The following is a 21,128-nucleotide window of genomic DNA, read 5'->3' on the forward strand; positions in this document are numbered from 1 at the left end:
TTGGTTCTTTTTGTTTTAACCTGCCGCCTATTCCGGTCCTTTTCATGTCCGAAAAGAACCCTGATACATGCATGATTGATCCCTTTGCTCATCCAAGCCAATTCGGTCCGACACATGATCATTCCCTTCCTTGAGTACCTCGGTTGCTAGGGCAAAGAGACTAGATGTCGAGAGTTCCATACAATGCGCTATTGCGCCCATCCCGGCCCGAGTATGTGTCCAATTTCCTTGCTATTTCCATATCTCATGCCGATCACCCGTTGCTTTGTCCCGTCCCTGTCACATTATTACTCGGATTTCCACATCCAGGCGTTCCCACCCCTACCCCACCAGTACCCGAAGTGTTAATGCTCTCAACATCGTACAGCGACGGGACCTGCGACGGGGGAGGCTTCTTAGGCAAATGCGCAGGGGCGCCGTATTTCTGTTGAAGTGAGTCTTCTTTGACCGGAGGTGGCTTGGGCGACGATACGTTACTGGCTGGTCCCTTTTCGAACGCCCGCGCAGGTGGAGGTGTTCCGGAAACATCAGAACCAAACGTTTTGCTGGGAGGAATGCTGTTCGCTCGACTCTGGCTCGACGAGGATGAAGAGGGTTTCTTTCGTCCGCTGTTGGTGCTGTTGTTATTGTGGCCACTGCGACCGCCATTGCGGCTTGTGGAGTTGCTTGGAACAAAAGATCTGGTCTGTGGGTTGAAGAGTGACCTCGGATAGGTGCTTGGATTGGAGTATTGAGCATTGTACGGGTGATTCGCGTTGCTGCCAAAGTTCTGACTAGGAAGTTGTCCATAGCCATAATTTGTTGGGTTGTTGACGGTTGCGCTAGGCTGATAACTAGACCAACCGTTCATGCTGGAACTCTGCGAACCCTGGGGTTGCGGATAGGGAGCTTGGAATTGATTGCTCATCCAGTTCTGTGGCTGTTGCATCCCCGGGTGTGACGATGGCATGAACTGATTGTTCATCTGGGCTATCATAGGGGAAATGTTCTGCTGATAGGTAGTTGGCGAGGCAGAGTAGTTAAAATATCCGTTCGAAGAGGCTGTCTGCATCGATGACCAAGACTCTGCGGGACTAAAATGCTGACTGCCATTGGGTCCGTAGCCCATTGGGGCGCTGTTGTAGGACATGGAGGAGTCAAAATTAGGATATGCTTGGGTGGGCGTAGAACTGTAATTCATGTTTCCGCCAAATCCGCCACCCGGGGATTGGTATGGTCCGTGATACGCCGGATCCGAGTAATGCGGCTGATATTGAGCTTGCATATGTGACACGTGCATCGGGGCATAGCTGGGAATGAATGCTGATCGCGCTTCGAAACTGTCGTCTTTTGGCGTCTTGTGCTTGCGTGCCTTTCTCTTGCCACTAGATGAGCTCGACCGCGACATGCTTGCCGAGTTCTCCCCGGTCGAAGCACTCTCACTAGTCACCGATTCCTGAAAGTCGCCGAAGATTCGATCTCTGGCAGCTTTGTACTGAGCTTCTCGTTCTTCTCTCGTGAGTTTTGACTTGTCCTTGTTTGGTGTCCCCTCCACTGGAGATATGATGCCTTCCTCGCTGTTCGTCTCCAAGCCCGCTTCAGAGGTGGCTTTAGATGGGACTGAAGAGCTCGCAGGTGTACTGGCATCGGCCGAGCCCTGCCGTGGACCCAGGCCGACTCTGCGCATGATCTTAAAACCCGCAGCGGAAGGGGGTTGAGATGGCCCAGCAGGAATGGACTGAGCTAAAACATGCAGCGGTGTTGGCCTGCAAAATGATATCAGTAAGTGGGGTTTTGGGACTCAAGTGTGTGCTGCACTCACATTGACACGTTGGGCGACCGAAAAATGCGGATGGATGTACCGTCTTCATTGATGTGATGAGCGAGTGAGTAATAGTCTGCAAGTTTATGTGTAAGTAGCCTGGTGAAGGAGTTTTGCGGGGGTAGGTCGAGGAAATCATTTCTGTGTTGGAGTTAGCGGATGGTTTCGACGACAATTACACTCAGACATACCCAGGAATTGCGATGAAGGCAAGGAACTTCTCTTCGAGTTGTAGGAGAGGGAGGCGATCTTTTGGAGTAGCTAATGCATCCAGTAGCTTCTCATCGGGTGCAAGCGGAAGTGATGAAGCTCGCTCATGGAGCTCGCGTGGCTGCTCTATCGATCCTTCTGAAGGAGGCTGGCGGTCCGCATTCTCTGCCTGGATGATGGGAAGGGGAAGATCCCCAAATCTCGGAGGATTCGTTAAAGTCAACGTGTGGTAACGACGAGCTGCAATAGTCACTCCAGAATTGTTCGGTCGCGATGTAACACGAGCATTTGACGCAGATAGATCCTCTCTGTGTGGTGCATTTGAGGCATCTTCGTCCTCTGCGGCCCTGACGCTGGCACTGTCGTCTGGACGAATGCTCTCCTTCTCATCCATCGCAAAGGTTGTGACGGACGCCATGCTTTTGGTATCGAAACTCTGCTGTTTGGTTGAAGAATTAGAGAGATGAGATTGATCGTCTTCAAGAGATTCTCCGCTTTCCGCACTCTGGGGACCGCCTGATACGAGGCTGGCATCTTCAACCAGAGAAAGGCCCTCAATTGCGGGTGTCAAATAGTCGGGTTGGCTGTGCTCTTCCAGACTTCTCGACTGTGAAACGCTAGGCTTTCTGGGAGAAGTCGGAGTCTTCAGAATGCTAGTTTGGACAGCCTTTGGATTAGTGTTCTCGACGGGACGAGACTTCTTTTCGTCAGAAGCACTAGGGGTTGGTGTTTGAAGAGCAGGTGCACGCATTGCTGCGACCTGGGAAATGTCAGAAACGCACAACTGGTGTGACACGTGCAGATCGAACGTACCTTTGCGAACGACAATTTCCCCGGAGGCGGCCCGACCTGAGAAGACGCCATGATGTCCAAGGAGATTCGTCACGTCGTATCCAACAGCGCCAAGTACGGCTATCAAGCTGAGGATTGAGATTGAAAATGAATGTGAATTGTACGAGCGAAAGTCGACGCTTCAATTCTTCCTTCCGCGGTCTCACACGACGTCTTGCTCATCGAACGAGCCAACACAGCACAACCTAAAAGGCTCCATGGATTCGGCAAGGCGGTCTTTGAGGGCTGTCAACTTGCGTAGCGATAGAGTGAATGCCGTCAAGCGTAATGAGGCGGAGGCAGGGCAGATCTTGTAGGATTCGGCGGGAATGGTATGTTGGAGATTTCCGAAACCCAGGTCAGAGACCGAGGTAACAGGGCTTTGTAGGACGTGAAAAGGTCGCAGGGATTGAGGAGGACGACAAGCAGATTGTCGTGAAGGCTTTCGCCCACCTTGGAAGGATTATTTTGGAGGGGGGGGGGATTTGAGTCGTCGAGATCGCGCTCACAAAGTGGAGAAATATCAGACCCTTGACAGGATGCAGCGGCGTCGAAAAGGGAGTTGGATCAGTCCATTGTGCCTATCAACAATGGAGATCAACAGGCTTGAGAAGGTGGACAGCGACGACTGAAGTCAAGGCTGGGAAAAGCATGACCAGTGGCAGTCTTGAGGCTTCGAAAAGCGCAAGCAGGCAAAGCAGCCCGTGAGGGTGAATGCCAAGGTTTTTTCCCCATGTCAGTCTCGCCGTGTTACCACCGGGGGGCGGATTAAAGTAATTGCGAAACCTCTGGAATGGCACATCGCTCAACCAGCAGGGCACAGGGCCACCAAACCCATTCGCCATCAGTGAGAGGGAGAAAAAAAAAGGTACAACAAACGACTCCAGGCCAACCAGCACCATCCATCATCTCCGGATGGGAAGCCGCCCAGTCGGGCTTCGTTCAACTTCTTTCTTCCCGGGCCGCTGTTTCGTCTCTCTACTGTGTAAAGGTTGTGTCTCTGCCTACCTGCCCGGCTGCTTCGAAGACGGCTCCTTCTTCCTCAGATTCTTGATGCGCTACGTTTCGCATCCGCCCCAGTGTGGGTAGTGCTCTGTCCATGTCCATACGTTACAGATTCCACATCGGCTTCAAGGCATCCGCATTGCCCCATCACCGTTATCCTCCATATACGTCGGAACTGTACTGTTCCCCGTTATATAACTTCTGACAAAGCGGGCCTCTCGCTCCCCGTTGCTAGGCCTGCGCTTTTACCATCACCACATCCTGTGAGACTGGTCGACGACCATTTCTCCCCCCTGGCCGTTTGTAGGGGAGACTGTTTCTGATGAACCGGTATCGCACCCTTCCGGGCCTTGGGCCGCAGAAGGCTACCGCCAATACCGTGTGCCAAAAATGCTTGAAGAAAGATATGTTTTTTCTCTCTTGTTCAATCTGGCCGCCATCCGTACTGACGAATTGTTCACGTCACTACAGTTATGAGTGCAAATCAAGCGTGCAAGAACGGCCATACACGTCCAGGCCATCAAGGACCCAGCAACTCTTGAACCCCAAACTTGCGCCAAAACTAGCGAGCGACACTCCAAACAATCTATTGAACAGGTGACTGTGCTTGTCCGGATTCCTGGGGACAATCTCTGTCTGACAGTTACCTAGTAAGGGCGTGGCTGACCAGCAATTGGCTGAGGCTGAGGCCAGACGGACAAAACTTGTTGCGGAACCAGAAGATCGGGGTCGATCGCCAATCCCAGACTCCTCAGATTCCGTCTCAACCATATCGACAAACAAGTCGCGGTCTCGATCACGGTCTCGCTCACGGGACCGCGACGATGACTTCTTCACCAGCGGTCGTGCAAGCCGAAATCGCTCGAGAACACCGCCTACTGACATCCCGCGGAAACGAAAACACCGGTCCATTTCCAGTTCATACTCTAGGTCACCGAGATCTCCAAGGCGAGAGCCTCGCTCGCACCGCAAAAGCCGGCGTCATCGCACTATCAGCCCCATTGACCGAGGTCGACCCAGCTCCATGCGCCGGGGCAGCCACCGCAGCCGGACTAGCAGTCCAAGCATGGACAAGAGCCAGATTACCAAACAGAGAAGGTCTCTCGAGACAGAAGACCACGTCGGCGATGGTCCCTGGGGACGTAGGCAGGGCCACGACGACAATGATCGCCACGCATTGCCTCAGAGAGACTTCAGGGTCGGCGGGGAGAAGCAGAGCTTGGCGAGAGAACGGAGCTTGAGCCCGTACAGCAAAAGGTTGGCTCTTACGCAGGCGATGAACATGTAATAGGTCAAACCAGAAAGTCGATTTTCTGGATAGTGGTTGGATGCTCTAATTCTAAACAGACAAACATTTACTTGATGGAGTATTGTTTGATTGTGGTTTGCATGGCGTTGGCGGCTGCATCGAGGCATGAACAGGCTATTTCCCTTTATCATACCCCTACGAGCAACTCATGTTTGTTGTCACGGAGAGCTTGTTCCTATCGTGGCTCCTGGTGGTCGATCGGATATTGAAATTTCATGGCTCGGCGTTGCATGCTCATTTCTGAAGCTTACTCGCCTGTAGTTCTCAAAGATGTCATTTGGCGCAAGTTCCTAGACATCCTGGGCCAGCGCTTTGTATCAGCGAGACTTCCTGCTCAATCCCCCTTTGGTTGCTCACACTTCATGGAGCAGCATACCCGCGCCAAATGCGCTGCCTGCTGCAACAATCAGTAAGGGATTCTGATTGATTGCAGAGAATTGCCCAAAGCACCTTAATTTAAGCCCAGATGGTTATCATTCCACCTGGCGCTGCGTTTGGCCTGTGAGCTTCCGATATTGAAGGGCATCGTGAGAAACAGGATCCAGATTTCGCGCGTGACGCGAGGCAACGACTTCCTTCTAACCGTAGTGTATTTAACAAGGGTAAGGACGGGCCGCTGTTGGTGCATTCTCGGTCAACTCGGCTTTCTGACCGTCAACTTGGTGCAACTGTCGCTGGGCCGTGTCGTCGATCACGAAATGGCGTCTTCTTCGTTTTCGAGGGCGGCCTCTCGTTCCTCCTCCTGTTCCCGCAAATGTATACTCTCGACAAGTGTACTGCCTTCGATGCCCACCTCCTCTCCTTGTTCTCCCTTCTCGCTCGAAGACTGCGGTTGTACTGCCCTCCTTTCTAGAGCGTGTTTCTTCGAATTTTCAATGCGTTCTCTCACGAGACGTGCAATGGCGTTTTGTGTGCGCACATCCAGAATCTTCATCTTCTCGGCCAAGTTTCTCTTCAAATCCCAGTTTGGCTTCCCCGGCTGCAGCTTGAACAAATCAATGCCCTTCTCTGCCTCCAGCTCATATTTGGCGGCTTGCTCTGCAGTAGATGCGACAATGCGATCGGCCCGCCCTTCAAGAGTCTCGACATCGTCACCAATGGGCGCATTTTCGAACCCAAGCTTCGCGCTTTTCGTTGTTGGATCGTAGTTTCGGCCTGAGAGATACTGGTTGGTGGTGGATTGAGGCGGTATTTGCTTGTGTTCCTCTTCGGTATCCGCTTGTAAACTCGAAACTGTGGAATCAGAGCCTGGTTGCTTGCGCTTCAGGGATGCGAGTTTCGCCAAGCGAGCTTTTCTGTCGATGGCAGCAGCATCTAGGGCGCCACGGCTGGCCGACATCGCAGGGATACTGTCCTTTTCTATCCTACCGATCGTTTCTCGAGTACAAGATCATGCCGCTACTAACATATACCACGGAGATCGGGTCTGGTGAGGAAAGACGGCGACGGCAAAGTGTTCTTGAGTGGTCCCTTGGAATTTGAGTATTCTTCACTCGGGAAAATTCCCTTTCCAGGCTGCGCCCGCAAAAGAGTTTCAACAACTGCGTGTCAACTTGTCCGCAGTCCAAGCCCGTCACACCTTACCTTCCCATCTACCATCCGCCCCTTACTTGTCGTCGGGAACTAGAGCCAGATGCCCCGGAAACCTGAATGTTCAATAAGTCAATTAGCACTCTAAGAGGATGCTTGAACAATAATCTAGCAACCTACGGCAGGTGTCGATGTTGTTTCGACACCCTTTCCCTCGATCTGGTCACTCACGGCCGACCGAGGTCCAGATTGCTTCATCAACCTTCTGTCCTAACTGAGGCGTCTACGGAGCGTCCGGAGGGAGCTCACTCTTTATCTACAGCAAATACGGCAGAGTTGGGCGCTCCCAAGGATCCGCAGCAAGATTCGACCGAATCCGTACCTTTTTCGAGCACGAAAGCTCTGTCGCCGGCGGAGTCCAGGGTACAGTCCATCCGTCCTCCATTACGGAAAGATGGCCATGGTGCTCGAGGCCAGGGCAGACTACAAGATGTTACATCACTCTCGGACCGGATATTTGGCACCCAGAAGGCTCGACCTGGCGTTTCGAAGCATCTAGTGTCTCGCAAGCTCTCTGGTCCTTCGCCAGTTTCTATACTTAAAGCTAGCGGGTCAGGCGCAACATGGCCCTATCCCCCAGCTTCGAAATCTGTTGCCCTAGAATCCGGATCCCTCGGGCCCGAAGTCCTCGATTCTAATGTTTCCGAGTCCGGGCCGCTCGACCTCGAAAACCCTCAGTCTCCTGACGTTGGATCTCAGGAAGGTTTAGGATACCCGCCTGGAAACGGCTGGTTTAGCAGGTCATGGAAAAAGGCGTACAAGAAGCTGGTGTTTCCGCCAGCCGGCGATCACACGAAGGCGCGTCAAGAGTTAGATGTGCACAAACAAGTGGCGGAAGCTTTTGTTGGCGATCGTACTCTGGAAGAGCTTCGCGAAGCGTGGTTCAAGATGTCCCTTCGTAGTAAGACGCGACATCTTGCGTACATTCTGCTTGGAAGCCTTGCCGACAGTGCTCGGAAGACCCTCCTCATACTCTCTGTCATCCCGATGTTCCCTCGCGATTGGAGAACTCGGTGCGAGTGCCTTTGTTACTTGGATCTGGTCTACCGGGATGAGATCGGTGCAGATCCCCATCTCCAAAAATTGTTCGCAAAGCAAATTGCTCTGGTCTCTCGCATTTGGACATTGCCGGGGGAGGCCATACCATCCCACTTTCTCGTTCTCCTCCTGCGGCACAACGATGTCGAGCATTGCGAAAACATCATCGACGCCGTCTTCCGGAACTATGCATCTGTACCACCGCGACTCATTCTAATTATGGTGGACCACTTTACGAAACTTGGCGACGCAGATCGAGCAATAGAACTCCTCTCACGCATCCCACCAAGCCAGAGGGAAGAACACAAGGTGGGGATTCTTGACCGCTGTGCCAACCTCATAACAATTGACACGGTTGAAGAATCTGACACTGTGGGTAATTTCAGGACTCTTCCCAAGCTGATTGAACTTGGCATGCCAATGGATGCAAAGGCACATAATCTCATTATCGAGCGAGCAGTTTCCTTAAACGTGCCGGACGTTGCGTGGGAGGTCTTCCGTTTTATGGAAGCCCGAAATATCCACGTTGACGAACGAAGTCACCTTTTCTTGCTCAAGGATAGTTTTGAGCGACAGAATCGGGAGAAGCTGGATGAAGTCATGTCTGCTATCCACGAACGCGAAGATCTTTACCGGTATCCTTACTTGGTAACATATATGATGCATATCGTGAGGGTTGTTTGCACAATTGACCGCAAATTACCCTCTGGAGTATCGGTATCCCATCTTCTCGCGATCTACGATCGAGCCTACGACAGGGCCCCCCTTGTCAAGCTTGGGATCGTCAACCCTTTGCCGGCCAAGGAGAGTCTTTCCAAAAAACTTGATCAACCTCCACCGGCAGTCCTCGGATTTACAATCTGGGCCTATGTTCTCTGCCAACGAGACGAACGACTTGTCTCAGCGTTGTGGCACTGGATCATACACATGATCAAACAGGGGGACCAGAGTATTCTCGAATGCGCCAAACACGACATCTTGTACAACGGTTTCATCCACTTCTACGCGCGCAGCCGTTTCTTCCTGAGAAAAGCGGTAGACGTGGTTGAAGCAATGATTGAGCGTGATCTGTGCTTACCGACCGAGCGAACGTGGAGCGAAGTACTTTGTGGCTTCTTGCAACACGGTGAAGAAGAGGCCGCAGAGAAAATCTGGCGGATGATGCTAGCACGGGATGTCCAACCCACAGAGAGAGGTTATGCATTTCTCTTGGGAAAGTACGACCAAAGCCAGCTTGCCAAGCTGGTCAGATATGTTTTGGACGAACGGCGGATTCCAGACGGCCTTGACGTGGCCCTCAAGTGGCAAGATGATGCGAATGGAGCGGCAGATACAGAAGGCGACTCTCAGCAATCAATCGCGGGTAGCAGACAAGATATTGAGGAAGATGGGATATTCGAAAGCTATGGGTTCAACGACGCCATTGAAGACCACGCCCTTGGAGGCGCTAACGTGTACCAATAGTACGTCTTTTAATAATAGACGCATCTGCCGAGCCTTCTGCCTGAAAAAAAGGCGCGTTGACTAAGGATCGGGATGAGAGATATGCACAAGGATTCTGACATGCGCTCAACCCGAGAGACACCAAGTCTAGACCCATCAATCGCCGTTGCGAGAGGCTACACGTAGTAATATAAAATTGGCGGAACGCAGCCTACCGCCAAGCGCCCGCCAAGAACGCGGGGGACTTCCAGCCAATTGAGATGTCCATGGGCGCTTAGCTCTTCCTCTATTTTGGCCTCCGCCTCTCAACTCTCTTCATATTCACCTCTACTTAATATTCTCTTCCTCTATTCATTGTCTTCCCCTATGGGATCGCAACGGGAATCGTCTTCCCCTTGTGTACGGTAGGAAGATTTGTCTGGACCTGTTCACCCTGCTCAGGAACGACTCTATCAGTGACCGCTCTCCTATGACGAATATCACCTCTTTTTAGCCGTTTTGCCGCTCCCCATCCCTGTGTGTTGTTGACACGGATCGCTATCTGAGGGTGGCAGTCTTCACCGACCACGAACCGCCTCTTTTTGGAACAAGTTGGGCAACAAAAGCCAGTTGTGCTGCTGACTCGCAAACTGTGTCTCTGTATGAATCCATACAGTTGATAATGGGATTGGAGCTTGCGGCTGAATGGTACACCCGGCATAGGGGAACTGTGCTTAATCGCCATTTGTAAGCAATCTCCTGTTTTGCAATGGATCCTCTGACCTTTCCAATTCCCTGCCCGAATGATGAGTCAATGGTAAAAGGTCCGATTGAAAACAGCCATCGTTAGAGGTAGCTCGTTGTTGGGAACTTGCTCTTTGTGCCCAATGGAGGAATCCGACTTCATGCGCACCCGCTTTCTTGCCAGCTCTCCATCCTTGACGATACGAAGTTACGCGAGGACGATGCACTCTCAACAGTTGGAGCTGCATTGTTGGAGACTTCGTGTACAAAAAGCACAACTGATGAACGCTGCTAATATGGGGCTCATTTTCCGAGACCCAATGGATATTTGAGCCAATGGCAGCAGCGCACATTCTTAACACGATTTCTTGCCGAGATGTGGTTTGATGGCTGGAAATGCTGGGAGCGCATGTGGTCTGTGATCTCTATTTGCTGTCAAAGCTTGCCTCATCCTCGCAGCAACCCTAGCGGCACAAAGTGAAGACCTGTTTAACTGAAAAGACCTGAGATAGACCCGCAATCACGCCGCTTTTCGCTTCACGTTTGCTGGTCTTATCTGCTAACTTGACCATCAAATCAGTTTAGCCTGCCACATTCTTCGAACTCGGAGTTGTGTTGTGAGATGAGATTCTCAGAGGCGAGGCGTCGTTTGCTAGAATGGATGCCGATGATGCAGATACAGTCAAGATCCTGCCCTTGAGTCAAACCAAACATGCGGCCAAAGTGGCACGGAATACTTCGTCTGGCACTCACGATAACAATAGTTCTAGTTCTATGAATTCATCCAAGGTGTCAAGGTCTACCGTCCCTGCCAAGCCTAAAGTCACCGCCTCATCGAGGGAAAAAAGAAGGCTTACACGAACAGAAAGATATGAGAGCTCCCGACCCCCTGGATACCTCGGAGAGCAGAAATCTTCTGCAGCCCCCTGGTATAGTGACGATGTTAATGAGGGCAGACTTGCTGTCGATGATTGTCATCGACCCTCATCTCCCCGACGTCGCGACGGCTTATATGGCGACTTAGGATCAAAATCGCCTCCTAGAGGAGACAGATACGACCGCTATAAAGGTCCCGCGCGTAGCAAGCACGAGTTCATCTCAAAAAGTTCCGACACCGAAACTATGGATGCGGTAGATGAAGCACAAATTCCTGACAATCCACAGAAAGTGCAAAATCTCTTAAGTCTAGACGCCAGACAAAGACCGAGTCAAGTCTCCATTCTTCATGAACCAAGACCTCCGAAGTATCTAGAAAGAAGAAAGGTTCGGGAAGTCTACAAGTCGCACACGCCTGTCCAGCCAGAAAGCAGAGATGAACGCGACAATGCAAGGACAAAAATCCCTCAGGATGGGGTTACGCCGATGGTTGTCAATGGCTCCAATGGGCTCCCTGAGGAGGTTGGGAAGAGAGGGTCCGCTGATACTCAAGGAGACCAAGATGCGTCATTGAGTGTGACCTTACCTCAAGTGCCTCCAGTCAGTCAGGATTGCGGACCAGAGCATGAAGAGGAGAATTCGATGGAACCCGTCGAGGAAGAGAGTCCCATCGAGCCATCGCTAAGACTGAGCTTCCCCAAAGCTGACCACGAGATGAATAACGAGCGGGCATCGCGCTTCTCAACCGAGGAAAGCGCATCAAACTCGTCAACTTGCGGTTCTAGGAATAAGAACCTGTGTAGAGCCTGTCGCAAGCCTGGGAGCAGCGTGACACCTCTTATCCAATGCAAAGCATCCCATAGAGGTTATCATAACTGCGGCGAAAAACCCGAACCACGACAAAGGTAAGATAGCGGGACAGTCTTGAAGCGCGTCATAACGCTGACTTGATGCAGCGAGAATCTCGATGGCTTCAGTGGCGGGAGATGTCTAAAGGAGCGGGAAAGCACGACCAGTAAAGATGAATTGTTCGGAAGCAGCATGGATCACTCCTCTCCCGTGGACCACTCTGTCATTGATCCTGGGCCATTGAGCAATTCCGATCAAGACATGCATCAGGTTGACATTACATCTACAACTAGTCGGATGATCAGCCCAGTGGCCCTTGATCCGGCGCATTTCCCTGATGTTCAACTCGATGCCCCTATACAACCTGCAATCAATGGTAGCGCGTCAAATCAAGGAGTGTATGAGCAGATGCAGATAACCAGTGTCGATTCTCCCAGAACCACGGCAAATCAGGCTGCCCGCGTTAGTGACGGCAACAACCAAACAGCTCCAAGTCCATGTTCACCAAAACATGGCTCTCCTTCCTCATCGTGGACAGCAAGCGTGCGAGAGAACCTTGTCTCGATTGCTGAGCGGCCAAACTCTCTGGTAAGCCGTGGATCCGCACTCGACAAAATTTCGTCTCAACCTCGTCAGCGACCAAACAGGCCTTCAACTACTGATGAGTTGCCGCTATCCAATTGTGATACAGACCGCAAATCGACTTCTCGAGCAGTGAGGCTGCCGTCAAGGCCTAGCATAGGTCAAATGACAGCAGATCCTACCATAGAACAAATGGCTCTGCATCCCACAGCTGTTCAACCAGCTCCTGTCAGGCGTGTGGCTAGACGAAGTCGAGTCCTACACTCGTACCGCCGAGATGAGCACAAATTAAAACCGGCTGCTAAATTCCCAACTGATCCTCGAAAAGAGACAGAAGTCAACGGCGCGAAGAAATGCGAGGATTGCGGCAGATCGATTATAGGTTCTATTGTACGCTGTGCCCGATGCTCAATTAGGCCTGTGAATCGACCGAGCGATGGCAAAACTTCTAATATGCCCATAGGTAATGATAATATCACACCGTCGCCTATAACGATAACGATTTCAAGCGACATAGATACAACTGACGAAGATATAGACGGCGCAAGACAGCAACCGGTGACGATAACGATTTCGGACGATGAGGATGCATCGAATCTATTGGAAATAGAAATAGAAAGACAAATAAATCCTGTGCAGTCTCACAGTTTAGCTTCAGCTCTTCAGCAACATCTTACCAATAGCACTGTGAAGCGTTGCATAAGGGAAGATTCAATGTTTGTTCCGAGAAAGAAGAATGAGCCCAGAAAGATGTCGACGTATGATGCTGTGCGCTCTTTAGCTCAAGGGGGCAGAGCGACCGACGTCCAAGTCAACCTTGACGCTGACTCTCCAGAGTCACTCGTCGAAGGCAGCAGTTCAGGAGAGGATCCGGAAACAATCGACAAGCAGGCTTCAGAAGAGAAGTCGGCAGATGACGCACGTCCACGATCGTCTGCGCGGCAGAGCGACAGCGACAGCGGTTCTAGGTCTTCGATGGATTCGCTTGCCACTACACAATCCCTTCAGAGTCTAAATCAACATCCAGAGCTATCTGCTCGGATACTTGAGAAGCGTGGTCGATGCAGCACTTCGATCGACAAACCGCGAGATTCTAATATCGAGACAGTCATGCCGTCGATTTTATCTCTTACTGCTATTGAAGCACTTCCCAGTGACGAGGAGGATAGCGACAGCTTATCAGAACAGCTCGCTTCAGCTTTGGCAGTGAACAACGGCTTCACTCAGGATGAGGGTGGTCTATTCATCAACGCATACTTCAAGAATCCTGAGAGTATCAGAAATATGGCGGAACCTCAAGTAGAAGGGGTAGCCAAAGAGTCAGCAGCTCCAGCAGATGCCCTTTCTCTTCGTCCCCGAATGCCTGATATACCGGAAACGCCTATTAATGTTACTGGACAGGTTACGACCCAGTCGCCATTCCTACACCCCCGCCATAGCTCGACTCATAGCGAAGAACAGGCGGCTGTTGAGGTATGTCACAAGACAAGTGAAGAAGAGGGAGATGACAAGCACAAAGTAGCGCCCAGACAATCTCGATATTTGAGCCGGGAAGTGCTGTCCTCCAGTTCAGCCCCTTCGTGGCATGCAACTGAGGCAGATGAGGACGTTACATTTGCTCAACCCATAGGACTACCGAGAGCCCTGTCGACACCGAGAATTTCGTCTTTCGCAAGTGCATCTGAACATCAATCAACTGAATTGCCTCGTCCGTCGAAAACAGTGACTTCTGTTGTCGAAATTCGGGAGCCTATTAGTCAATTATCCACCAAGAATGCGCGGGCTTCGTGGACGGAAGAGGACGAAGCCCGGGCCATTGAAAAGTTGCGAGCACGTGGCGTTATGTTTGAATCCGAAGCCGAAGCCGATGATGACGAGATCGGTGATCAAGATACTTATGTGCCTCCTCCGCGTCGGATTGATCCACTTTGGCAGCCGCAGAAGTCTCGAAATCTGTTTGACATGGATCCGTCACTACTTATGCCTAACGAAGAGGAGAATTTCGCTTCTGGCAAAACCCCGCACAAAAGACCATCCAAGAAGCAATTGATCGGAAATCTCCTGAGCTACCAGTGCCGACAACACAGAAAGGAATTCAGTGACCCTCATCAAGAAGTCTGCCGTTATCCAGAGGACGTGCAAGTCACTGCGATCTTGCACTGCGGGATTCGGTTTGACAGGAGAGTGCCGCAAGCTGATATAGAGACAACGACCATGAGTTTCCGTGAGTTTCTTGGAGCGCCAAAAGAGCCGGTGGTTGACGCTCGCGGGGGTCAAGTGGTATTTCTAGAGGGGAGGCAAGACAATCAATATCCGGGGAGGAGCACGCGGGGGAAACGAGTTCCGGAGGGGGATACCTTCCCTTTCGTGTATGACACCTACAAGTGAAGCGCTCAGACTCTTCGTTGTCTTTCTTTGGACGACACAATCACGGTCGTTTCTATTAGAGTATGGAATGCAGTATTGCCTCTGAACCTAAGAAGTCAAAGTATGACCGTGCCGAACGCTGAATGGGATGATTTGATGCCCGGGGGTGCTGTTTTCTTAGTACCAGCGCTGCATGGGCCTTTTCTAGGACATTATGGAGCATTGTGTATGTCTGTCGAGAAACATGGGAGTGAAACCGGGCTTGACATGGTAATTGTAGTGTATTGGTATGCATCTCATGTATAGCGCAGAGCATGACACAACTCATATATAGTCCACCTCCCAAAAGAGCAACTGGATACCGACGTGGATCGTGTCAAGGCATATTGATATCCTCTCCACGTACCGCCTTGCCTCAAACCCCTGAATTGAAGTTCCCAGTTCATGTTGTCCGCGACATAACTCCAAACACCACGCGTCTATCGCGGGTTACCATGATCCCCCCGGCGCGACCACAACTTTGAAGAAGAGAGATTTGATTTGTTTAATAGCCCATCATTATCGAGCACTGCCGTCAGTAGTTAGTAACAAGGCAACACGGATCCCGTTTCTTCTGTAGGAAAGGTGGGGAGGGTCAAAAGCTCAATTTCTTGGGAGGAAGAGTGCCGATCACAACGAGACTAGGTTACACAGAGAGATTCCGAATGTCAAGTAAAGAGGGAGCAAGACCTAACTTACAGCCATGGCAATGCAAAAGATGCTGACGTACGGACTCAGGCGCTCGCCTATCCGCGCGCATTTCCAGAATATGCCCATCACGCTGATTCCCCTCGAGACACTGATCAGCCTGGGGTTCAAAAAGAAAGAGAAAGCAGAAAGGTTGAGAGACAGTACTGGGGAGGAAAAAGGGGCTCTGCTTACCCGTCTTTATTCCTGTCCATAACGCCGGGAGCCAGGGAGTGCACGTATGTCGACGTGCAAATTATGAGGAGGATGACTAGGAGGAGGGATTGGAAGTTGAATATGGCTGTCTATGTGGCGCCGGGAGTCGCTAGTTAGAAGAAATTTGAACGGTTTTTCTTTTGGGTATTTTGGAGAGATTCCCAAGTATGCATCATTTTTGTGTTCGGGGGAATGGAGGTTAAGAGACATACCATTGTGAACCGATCTTTTCGCCAAAAATGGGAGGAAAGACCTGGGGGCCTGTGCGCATCGAAGGAAATGAAGTGGCACGGTTGTTCTGCGTCGTTTATGGTGGCGTTGTGGAATACAAGACAGATTTGTCTACGTTGATGTTGAAAGGTGGTTTCGAGAAAAGCAAGACGCTAACTATAACAAGACTAGTTTTAGATCAGCCTTGCAATCACGTGATCTCTTCTTGGCGAATGCAGCGAGGCGGGCTGGACAAGGACCCTTGTGGCTGCGACTAAACTCCCAACTTCGAACTCGATGGTTGAATGTTCTGTATTCCCCCATTGATGATGCCAGCGCCATTGTCCATCGCCGCGACAGTGGCAGGGCTACTCGAAGTAACCTACAGCGTTTCCATCACTCTGACTTCACTTTGTATCAGTGTTTTGAAAGCGCCAGGGACCATTCAGGACGTCCTGAATGAGACCAGGGACTTGACAAGCATCCTGCGTCAACTCGAGTCGTATCTCAAGAGTTCCACCATTACGCCGCAATGGCGGACATCCCTTCCGACCCTGGAAGAGGGCGTGACTACCCTTACCGACTGTGTCTGTGCTCAGTCAGGGCTCGAGCCCATCCTGAATCGCATCAGAACGGAGAATATGGGAGCCATTGACCGACTAAGGTGGATGTGGTATAGTGATGGGTTGGCGAACATCACCCAGCGAATTGACAGCCACCAGATGCCCTTGGCTCTAATGTTGAACACCTTGACGTGGTAGATTTTAACCATGAACTCTGGTCTTGCCTTGCGACTTGCACGTGGCTATGAAGTGAGAGCCAGCTCGATGCAGCCGAGGCGTCTGCTAGGGTGGTGAATTTGGTCGAACGCATGCTCGCTGAAAATCGAGAACTGGCGATCCGCCTTCAGACTTCTGACTATGCAAGGTCGACAGGAGACTCATTCTCTGTATTTGCGCGTGATGGCACCTCGAGCATTATTCCTAGTACCAACTATGTCTTCGCTCATTGCAACCAGGTTAACTTTCCGTTTCCCAAAGACAATGCACCTAGATCTCGGGCAGAGATCGCCGAAAGCATCTCGTTTACAGTCGGCGTTGAGATGTCTCTTCAAGCAAGCTAGGTTTGCTGACGAGCACAGCGTTATCACGTCAGGTCACCATTATACTATACCACCATTGCGTCAGCCCTTGCGTGTTCTCATGGATGATATTGCTCCCAATATTGATCCCCTTGACGTGTCTCCGGTATGTCTTGCCAAAGGACCTACAGAAACATGATGGATCAATATCTTCTATCCGGGTGTGTGCTGCCTGTGATGAGGCAGTGAAACAAAGTATGAGGTGAAAGAACGCTGATTCTGAGCTCTAACCATGTAATTCATGATGACTGCTCTTGCGGAGGCGTTCGAATAGACTCAAGTGCATGCCCAGAATGCCATACTACCCTCTGTCTGGCCCATTCTTCTGCTTTCTTGCTAGGTAGATGAGGAATGTTGAAAATAGACGCTGGCCCGTAACTAATATCAGAGAGCTATCAAGCTTAGGCTATCCTCCAGGAGAGAAAAGTCATCATCTATGCTCAAGGAGACGGAGGTCTTCAAGACCATATCTCATCGTTACTGGCAAGTAATACTTACGACAAGAGCCTCAATCATGGTCACGCTCGCACCGTGAAGGCTTCATTACACAAAGCTAAAAGGGGGGTTCTTCTCGACAATGAAGGAGATCTTGAAGGCGCAATAGCTGCGTACGTAAGGGCCTGTAAATTGCTGCGGCAAGTGATGATCCATGCTACGAACCCCAACAAAAAATGCCCGACCTTCAGGCATTCACAACAGGTGCCTCTGCTGAATAATAGTACTTGAGGATTTCAAAACGAGCCGGCGATCTGAAAAGGACTCTAGTCTAGAAGAGCCCATCAATTGGTGCCTGCTTTTCCAGGTATTTGGTGGTAGGGATCCTTCATCATAAGGTTATGTCCTGAGCTTGACGCAGGACGAGCACATCTCGGTCCAGGAGAAGGTAATTGTCTCCAAATCGTACACCCCATTCCATCTTCTTCATACCAAGTCCCGCTCAGAACCATCCTTGTGTTCTGCCTCGTCCATCCTTCTTCCTCGTCCAGTCTCCGCCAAACCAGAGCCGGAGACATGTATCAAGAGGCTTCCTGCAGACTCTCCATCGGACCAGCTTATGGAAGTTCTCGTCCAGGGAGGTTGATTCGCGTCCGCAGCGGCTCAGAAAATAAGCGACAGAGTCTGACACCAGATATAGGCTGCATCCCATGTCGATCAACAGGGCTCAACAACGACGAAGTGGTCGCTATATCGAACGTAGCTAAAGGCGTAGGCAAAGGGTAGGGCACCACTATTTCAAAAGGTAAATTCAATGCTCATTACTAACAAGGCCACCTCGGTTCTAACAGCGAAGGACTTCTAGTCTACCACTTATTTTTGAACTCGGCTCGCTGCATACATGGAGCAAACAGTCGAGCCAGGGCTAACAGACTTGAGGTCGCTTTTGTCCATTTACATATGTGGCTGGCTTTGACCTAATGGCACTGCTTCCACTCACCCAGCTTCATCTAATCTCATTGACTTCGAGAACTCAAGCAGTCACGAGAAGAAACCTTGTTTTGAAAACATGAAAGGCCTGACTCCAAGAGCGAAAGTCACCTTACATCGAGATTTGGGCGTGCAGTTTATCCGACCAAGCGCTTTCCACCGGCGACGGATTTTTCGGACGTGAGATACGAGAAATCCCAGCATGGGGGCATCCAGGTTGTGCCGTCAGACGATTCAGAAACACAAGGCCTAAAGACTGCTTCACGATCAGAACCCGAAGGAAAGATTTTGCACGGGAACGAGAGGATCAAAAGCGATACGAAGCCTATCTCAGAGACTGTTGGCAGCTTGGAACAGGTAATACGACTGCCCACACCTCACCCCTTCCGTCGAACCATGTTGATCATCGACGAAGTGAGATTGGAAAGCCCACACAAGCAAAGCCCTGGTTCAGTCGAAAGTGTTTGTGGATCTTGGTCGTTGTGGTTGTCGTGGTAGCCGCCGCAGCAGTCGGTGGCAGCGTCGGCGGTTCATTGTCTTCGAAGAACTCTAGTATGTCCCTACGATTCTCCTATCAAAAGGTCAGTCTCAGGTGGTAGTAAATCATGAACTCGGCTGCTACTCCTGTAACACAAGGGTCGTCTGCTTCGAGTTCAAGCTCGCCTTCCATGCTGCCATCCCCTACCTGACAGCTACTTTGAATCGCGGACGGTAGACAAGTGTTTCTGCGGAGACTTACGCAGACCTGGCTATCCACAAGTCGACTCCCGGAGCCATTGTACCTGCGCCGGTGATGCGTCCTAAAGATGTGGGGCCTTAAGCTATATCAGCATCTATGTACTGAACCTGGTTAATCCTGGTGTCCTATCCGATGTTGTAGAAGGGTGTTACATCGACAACCGTGATAACCGTCTTCTGCATGGTGCGTTTCACACCAGCGAGAAGTTCGTGACAACAAATTTGTGCGCCGGATTGTGTACCAGGTTTTAGCAATTCGACCTTGAGTACTCAACACCATGCTTTTGCGGCCATGGCGTACGTTCATCAGGCGGCACACCAAGCTCCAATCGCAACTTCGCCAGCTCCGGAGACCTGACTCAGTTCTGTGGCAGCTTCTGATATCTGAGTCTACACTTATTCGCCGAATAAGAGGTCGCCAGAGTCAAGGATACCACCCCCTATTTGATCGACATCAATCGCTTTCGACCTTTTGTCTCATTTCGTTTGGTCTGCAAGATCTGCCCAATAACATAATAACTTAGAGTGACGCCAGATCTGTCTCAATATCACAGAAAATTTGCTGAAGGGGCGTTCTTTGTCGCTGATAGCGAAAGCATCCATTATCGGAGTTTACCTGTGCGGTCATTGACTTTGATCTCTTTGGCTTTCATAAAGGCAATCGACGAGGGGAGTCATTGTTCTTCTAGGTGAGTTTCCGTCTGGATAACATGAATGTTCCTCGGTGTCACCTTTTTACAGCTGGTCAGAGGGCGAGATGGCGAGATGAGTACCCTCTTGCCCCTAGGGACATGGCTGGCGAGGCTGGCATCATCCATCCTCCAATCCGGGTTGAGCTTGGCAGGCGTAATTTCAGCCTTGCCAGCGACTCGTGCGGAGCGACTTCCATCTTCACTCGGCTTCGTTCTGCGGTAGCATGTACTCCATACAGCAGCTCTATTGCACCGTCTACTCTCCCGTCTACTCTCCCGTCTACTCTCCCGTCTATCCTTCTCATATGGTCTCGCTCGACACTGCTGGCCTCTGTCTGGGCGTGTGATCTGGCTATTTTCCGTCCCCTTTTGTTTTCATTCCCGACTTAGTTTGACCTTTAGTCGACCCAAATTCAAACGGTCAAATCTTCTCCTCATCAAGTCGCTCCCTCCTACAGTCATGGAACCTCGCGCCCGAGCCGGCCGGCACAAAGTGAACCTGAACTTTGGCCCCGAACTCTCGGCCCTTCTGTACGCATATGGCGCACCTACGCACCCCGATATTGCCAAACCCATCGGCGCAGCATCACGGCAATACCTCTCTGCTCAGAACACACCCAACATCACTCACCCACCTACACCATTTACTCAGCCCTTTCCCGAAACACTCCGCGTCCTAGACGAGATCTTAACGGACTTCATAATAGAGACATGCCACAATGCCGTCGGCGTCTCCGTCTACTCCGGGCGCGCAAAACTGAAGGTCTCCGACTTTGAATTCGCGATCCGAAAAGACGCCATCAAACTAGGCAGAGTGCAGGAGATGTTCAAGAAGAAGAGAGAGATTGACAATAAGAAGAAACTGTTCGACACGAACGAGGGCAAGGAAGGGCAAAAGTTGGCCGTGGACGATCTGGTGAATCTGGGGGAGGTTGTGGGCGAGGAAGGCACGTCGAAAGGGAGGGGCAGAGGGAGAGGGAGAAAGAAAAAGAGGGATGTAGAGGACGTGGAGAGTGATATGCCTAATGGAGGGATAAATTCAAAGGAGAGGACGCCGGGCGCGGACGAGAGTGGCGAGGAGAGGGCCAGCAAGCGGGCAAAGAGCGATCTTGGATGAAGAGGGCGATAAATTTGAGAGTTGCCGTTTACAGCTCCTTCCTCCGAGCACACCACTCAATGAAACAGCATCCAAAGCCGACAGAGAACGACTGCCGACATCCCTGAGAAACATCTTATGCCAGGGCGGGATCGGGCAAACAGATGCTTCGTCAAACACATGCGGACGCCAGCATCCGAAGATTTCCTGTGGGGATGACGAACGGATACACCATCATGTTTGCGAAAATTTCGCCCTAG

General features: G+C 51.1%; 7 protein-coding genes across 7 annotated transcripts; 5 read left to right on the forward strand and 2 right to left on the reverse strand.

Moving 5' to 3' along the window:
- Nucleotides 1-253: 253 nt before the first annotated feature.
- Nucleotides 254-2,875, reverse strand: Z519_02583 (uncharacterized protein; the record flags this gene model as incomplete). The annotated part of the gene is made up of 4 exons (XM_016760339.1): nt 254-1,745; nt 1,802-1,942; nt 1,993-2,771; nt 2,825-2,875. The coding sequence occupies 4 exons, from the start codon at nt 2,873-2,875 to the stop codon at nt 254-256; spliced, it is 2,463 nt and encodes an 820-aa protein (XP_016623860.1).
- A 1,294-nt stretch (nt 2,876-4,169) lies between these two features.
- Nucleotides 4,170-5,135, forward strand: Z519_02584 (uncharacterized protein; the record flags this gene model as incomplete). The annotated part of the gene is made up of 2 exons (XM_016760340.1): nt 4,170-4,226; nt 4,491-5,135. The coding sequence occupies 2 exons, from the start codon at nt 4,170-4,172 to the stop codon at nt 5,133-5,135; spliced, it is 702 nt and encodes a 233-aa protein (XP_016623861.1).
- A 712-nt stretch (nt 5,136-5,847) lies between these two features.
- Nucleotides 5,848-6,495, reverse strand: Z519_02585 (uncharacterized protein; the record flags this gene model as incomplete). Its single annotated transcript, XM_016760341.1, has 1 exon — nt 5,848-6,495. One exon carries the CDS (start codon nt 6,493-6,495, stop codon nt 5,848-5,850), a length of 648 nt encoding a protein of 215 aa, XP_016623862.1.
- Nucleotides 6,496-6,806: 311 nt separating this feature from the next.
- Nucleotides 6,807-9,248, forward strand: Z519_02586 (uncharacterized protein; the record flags this gene model as incomplete). Its single annotated transcript, XM_016760342.1, has 1 exon — nt 6,807-9,248. One exon carries the CDS (start codon nt 6,807-6,809, stop codon nt 9,246-9,248), a length of 2,442 nt encoding a protein of 813 aa, XP_016623863.1.
- A 1,359-nt stretch (nt 9,249-10,607) lies between these two features.
- Nucleotides 10,608-14,645, forward strand: Z519_02587 (uncharacterized protein; the record flags this gene model as incomplete). The annotated part of the gene is made up of 2 exons (XM_016760343.1): nt 10,608-11,731; nt 11,783-14,645. 2 exons carry the CDS (start codon nt 10,608-10,610, stop codon nt 14,643-14,645), a joined length of 3,987 nt encoding a protein of 1,328 aa, XP_016623864.1.
- Nucleotides 14,646-16,105: 1,460 nt separating this feature from the next.
- On the forward strand, nt 16,106-16,537 carry Z519_02588 (uncharacterized protein; the record flags this gene model as incomplete). Its single annotated transcript, XM_016760344.1, has 1 exon — nt 16,106-16,537. The coding sequence occupies one exon, from the start codon at nt 16,106-16,108 to the stop codon at nt 16,535-16,537; it is 432 nt and encodes a 143-aa protein (XP_016623865.1).
- Nucleotides 16,538-20,232: 3,695 nt separating this feature from the next.
- Z519_02589 (uncharacterized protein) lies at nt 20,233-20,889 on the forward strand (the record flags this gene model as incomplete). The annotated part of the gene is made up of 1 exon (XM_016760345.1): nt 20,233-20,889. The coding sequence occupies one exon, from the start codon at nt 20,233-20,235 to the stop codon at nt 20,887-20,889; it is 657 nt and encodes a 218-aa protein (XP_016623866.1).
- Nucleotides 20,890-21,128: the final 239 nt, after the last annotated feature.

This window comes from Cladophialophora bantiana, assembly GCF_000835475.1.
Source record: "Cladophialophora bantiana CBS 173.52 unplaced genomic scaffold supercont1.3, whole genome shotgun sequence".
Classification (NCBI taxonomy): Eukaryota; Fungi; Ascomycota; class Eurotiomycetes; order Chaetothyriales; family Herpotrichiellaceae; genus Cladophialophora; species Cladophialophora bantiana.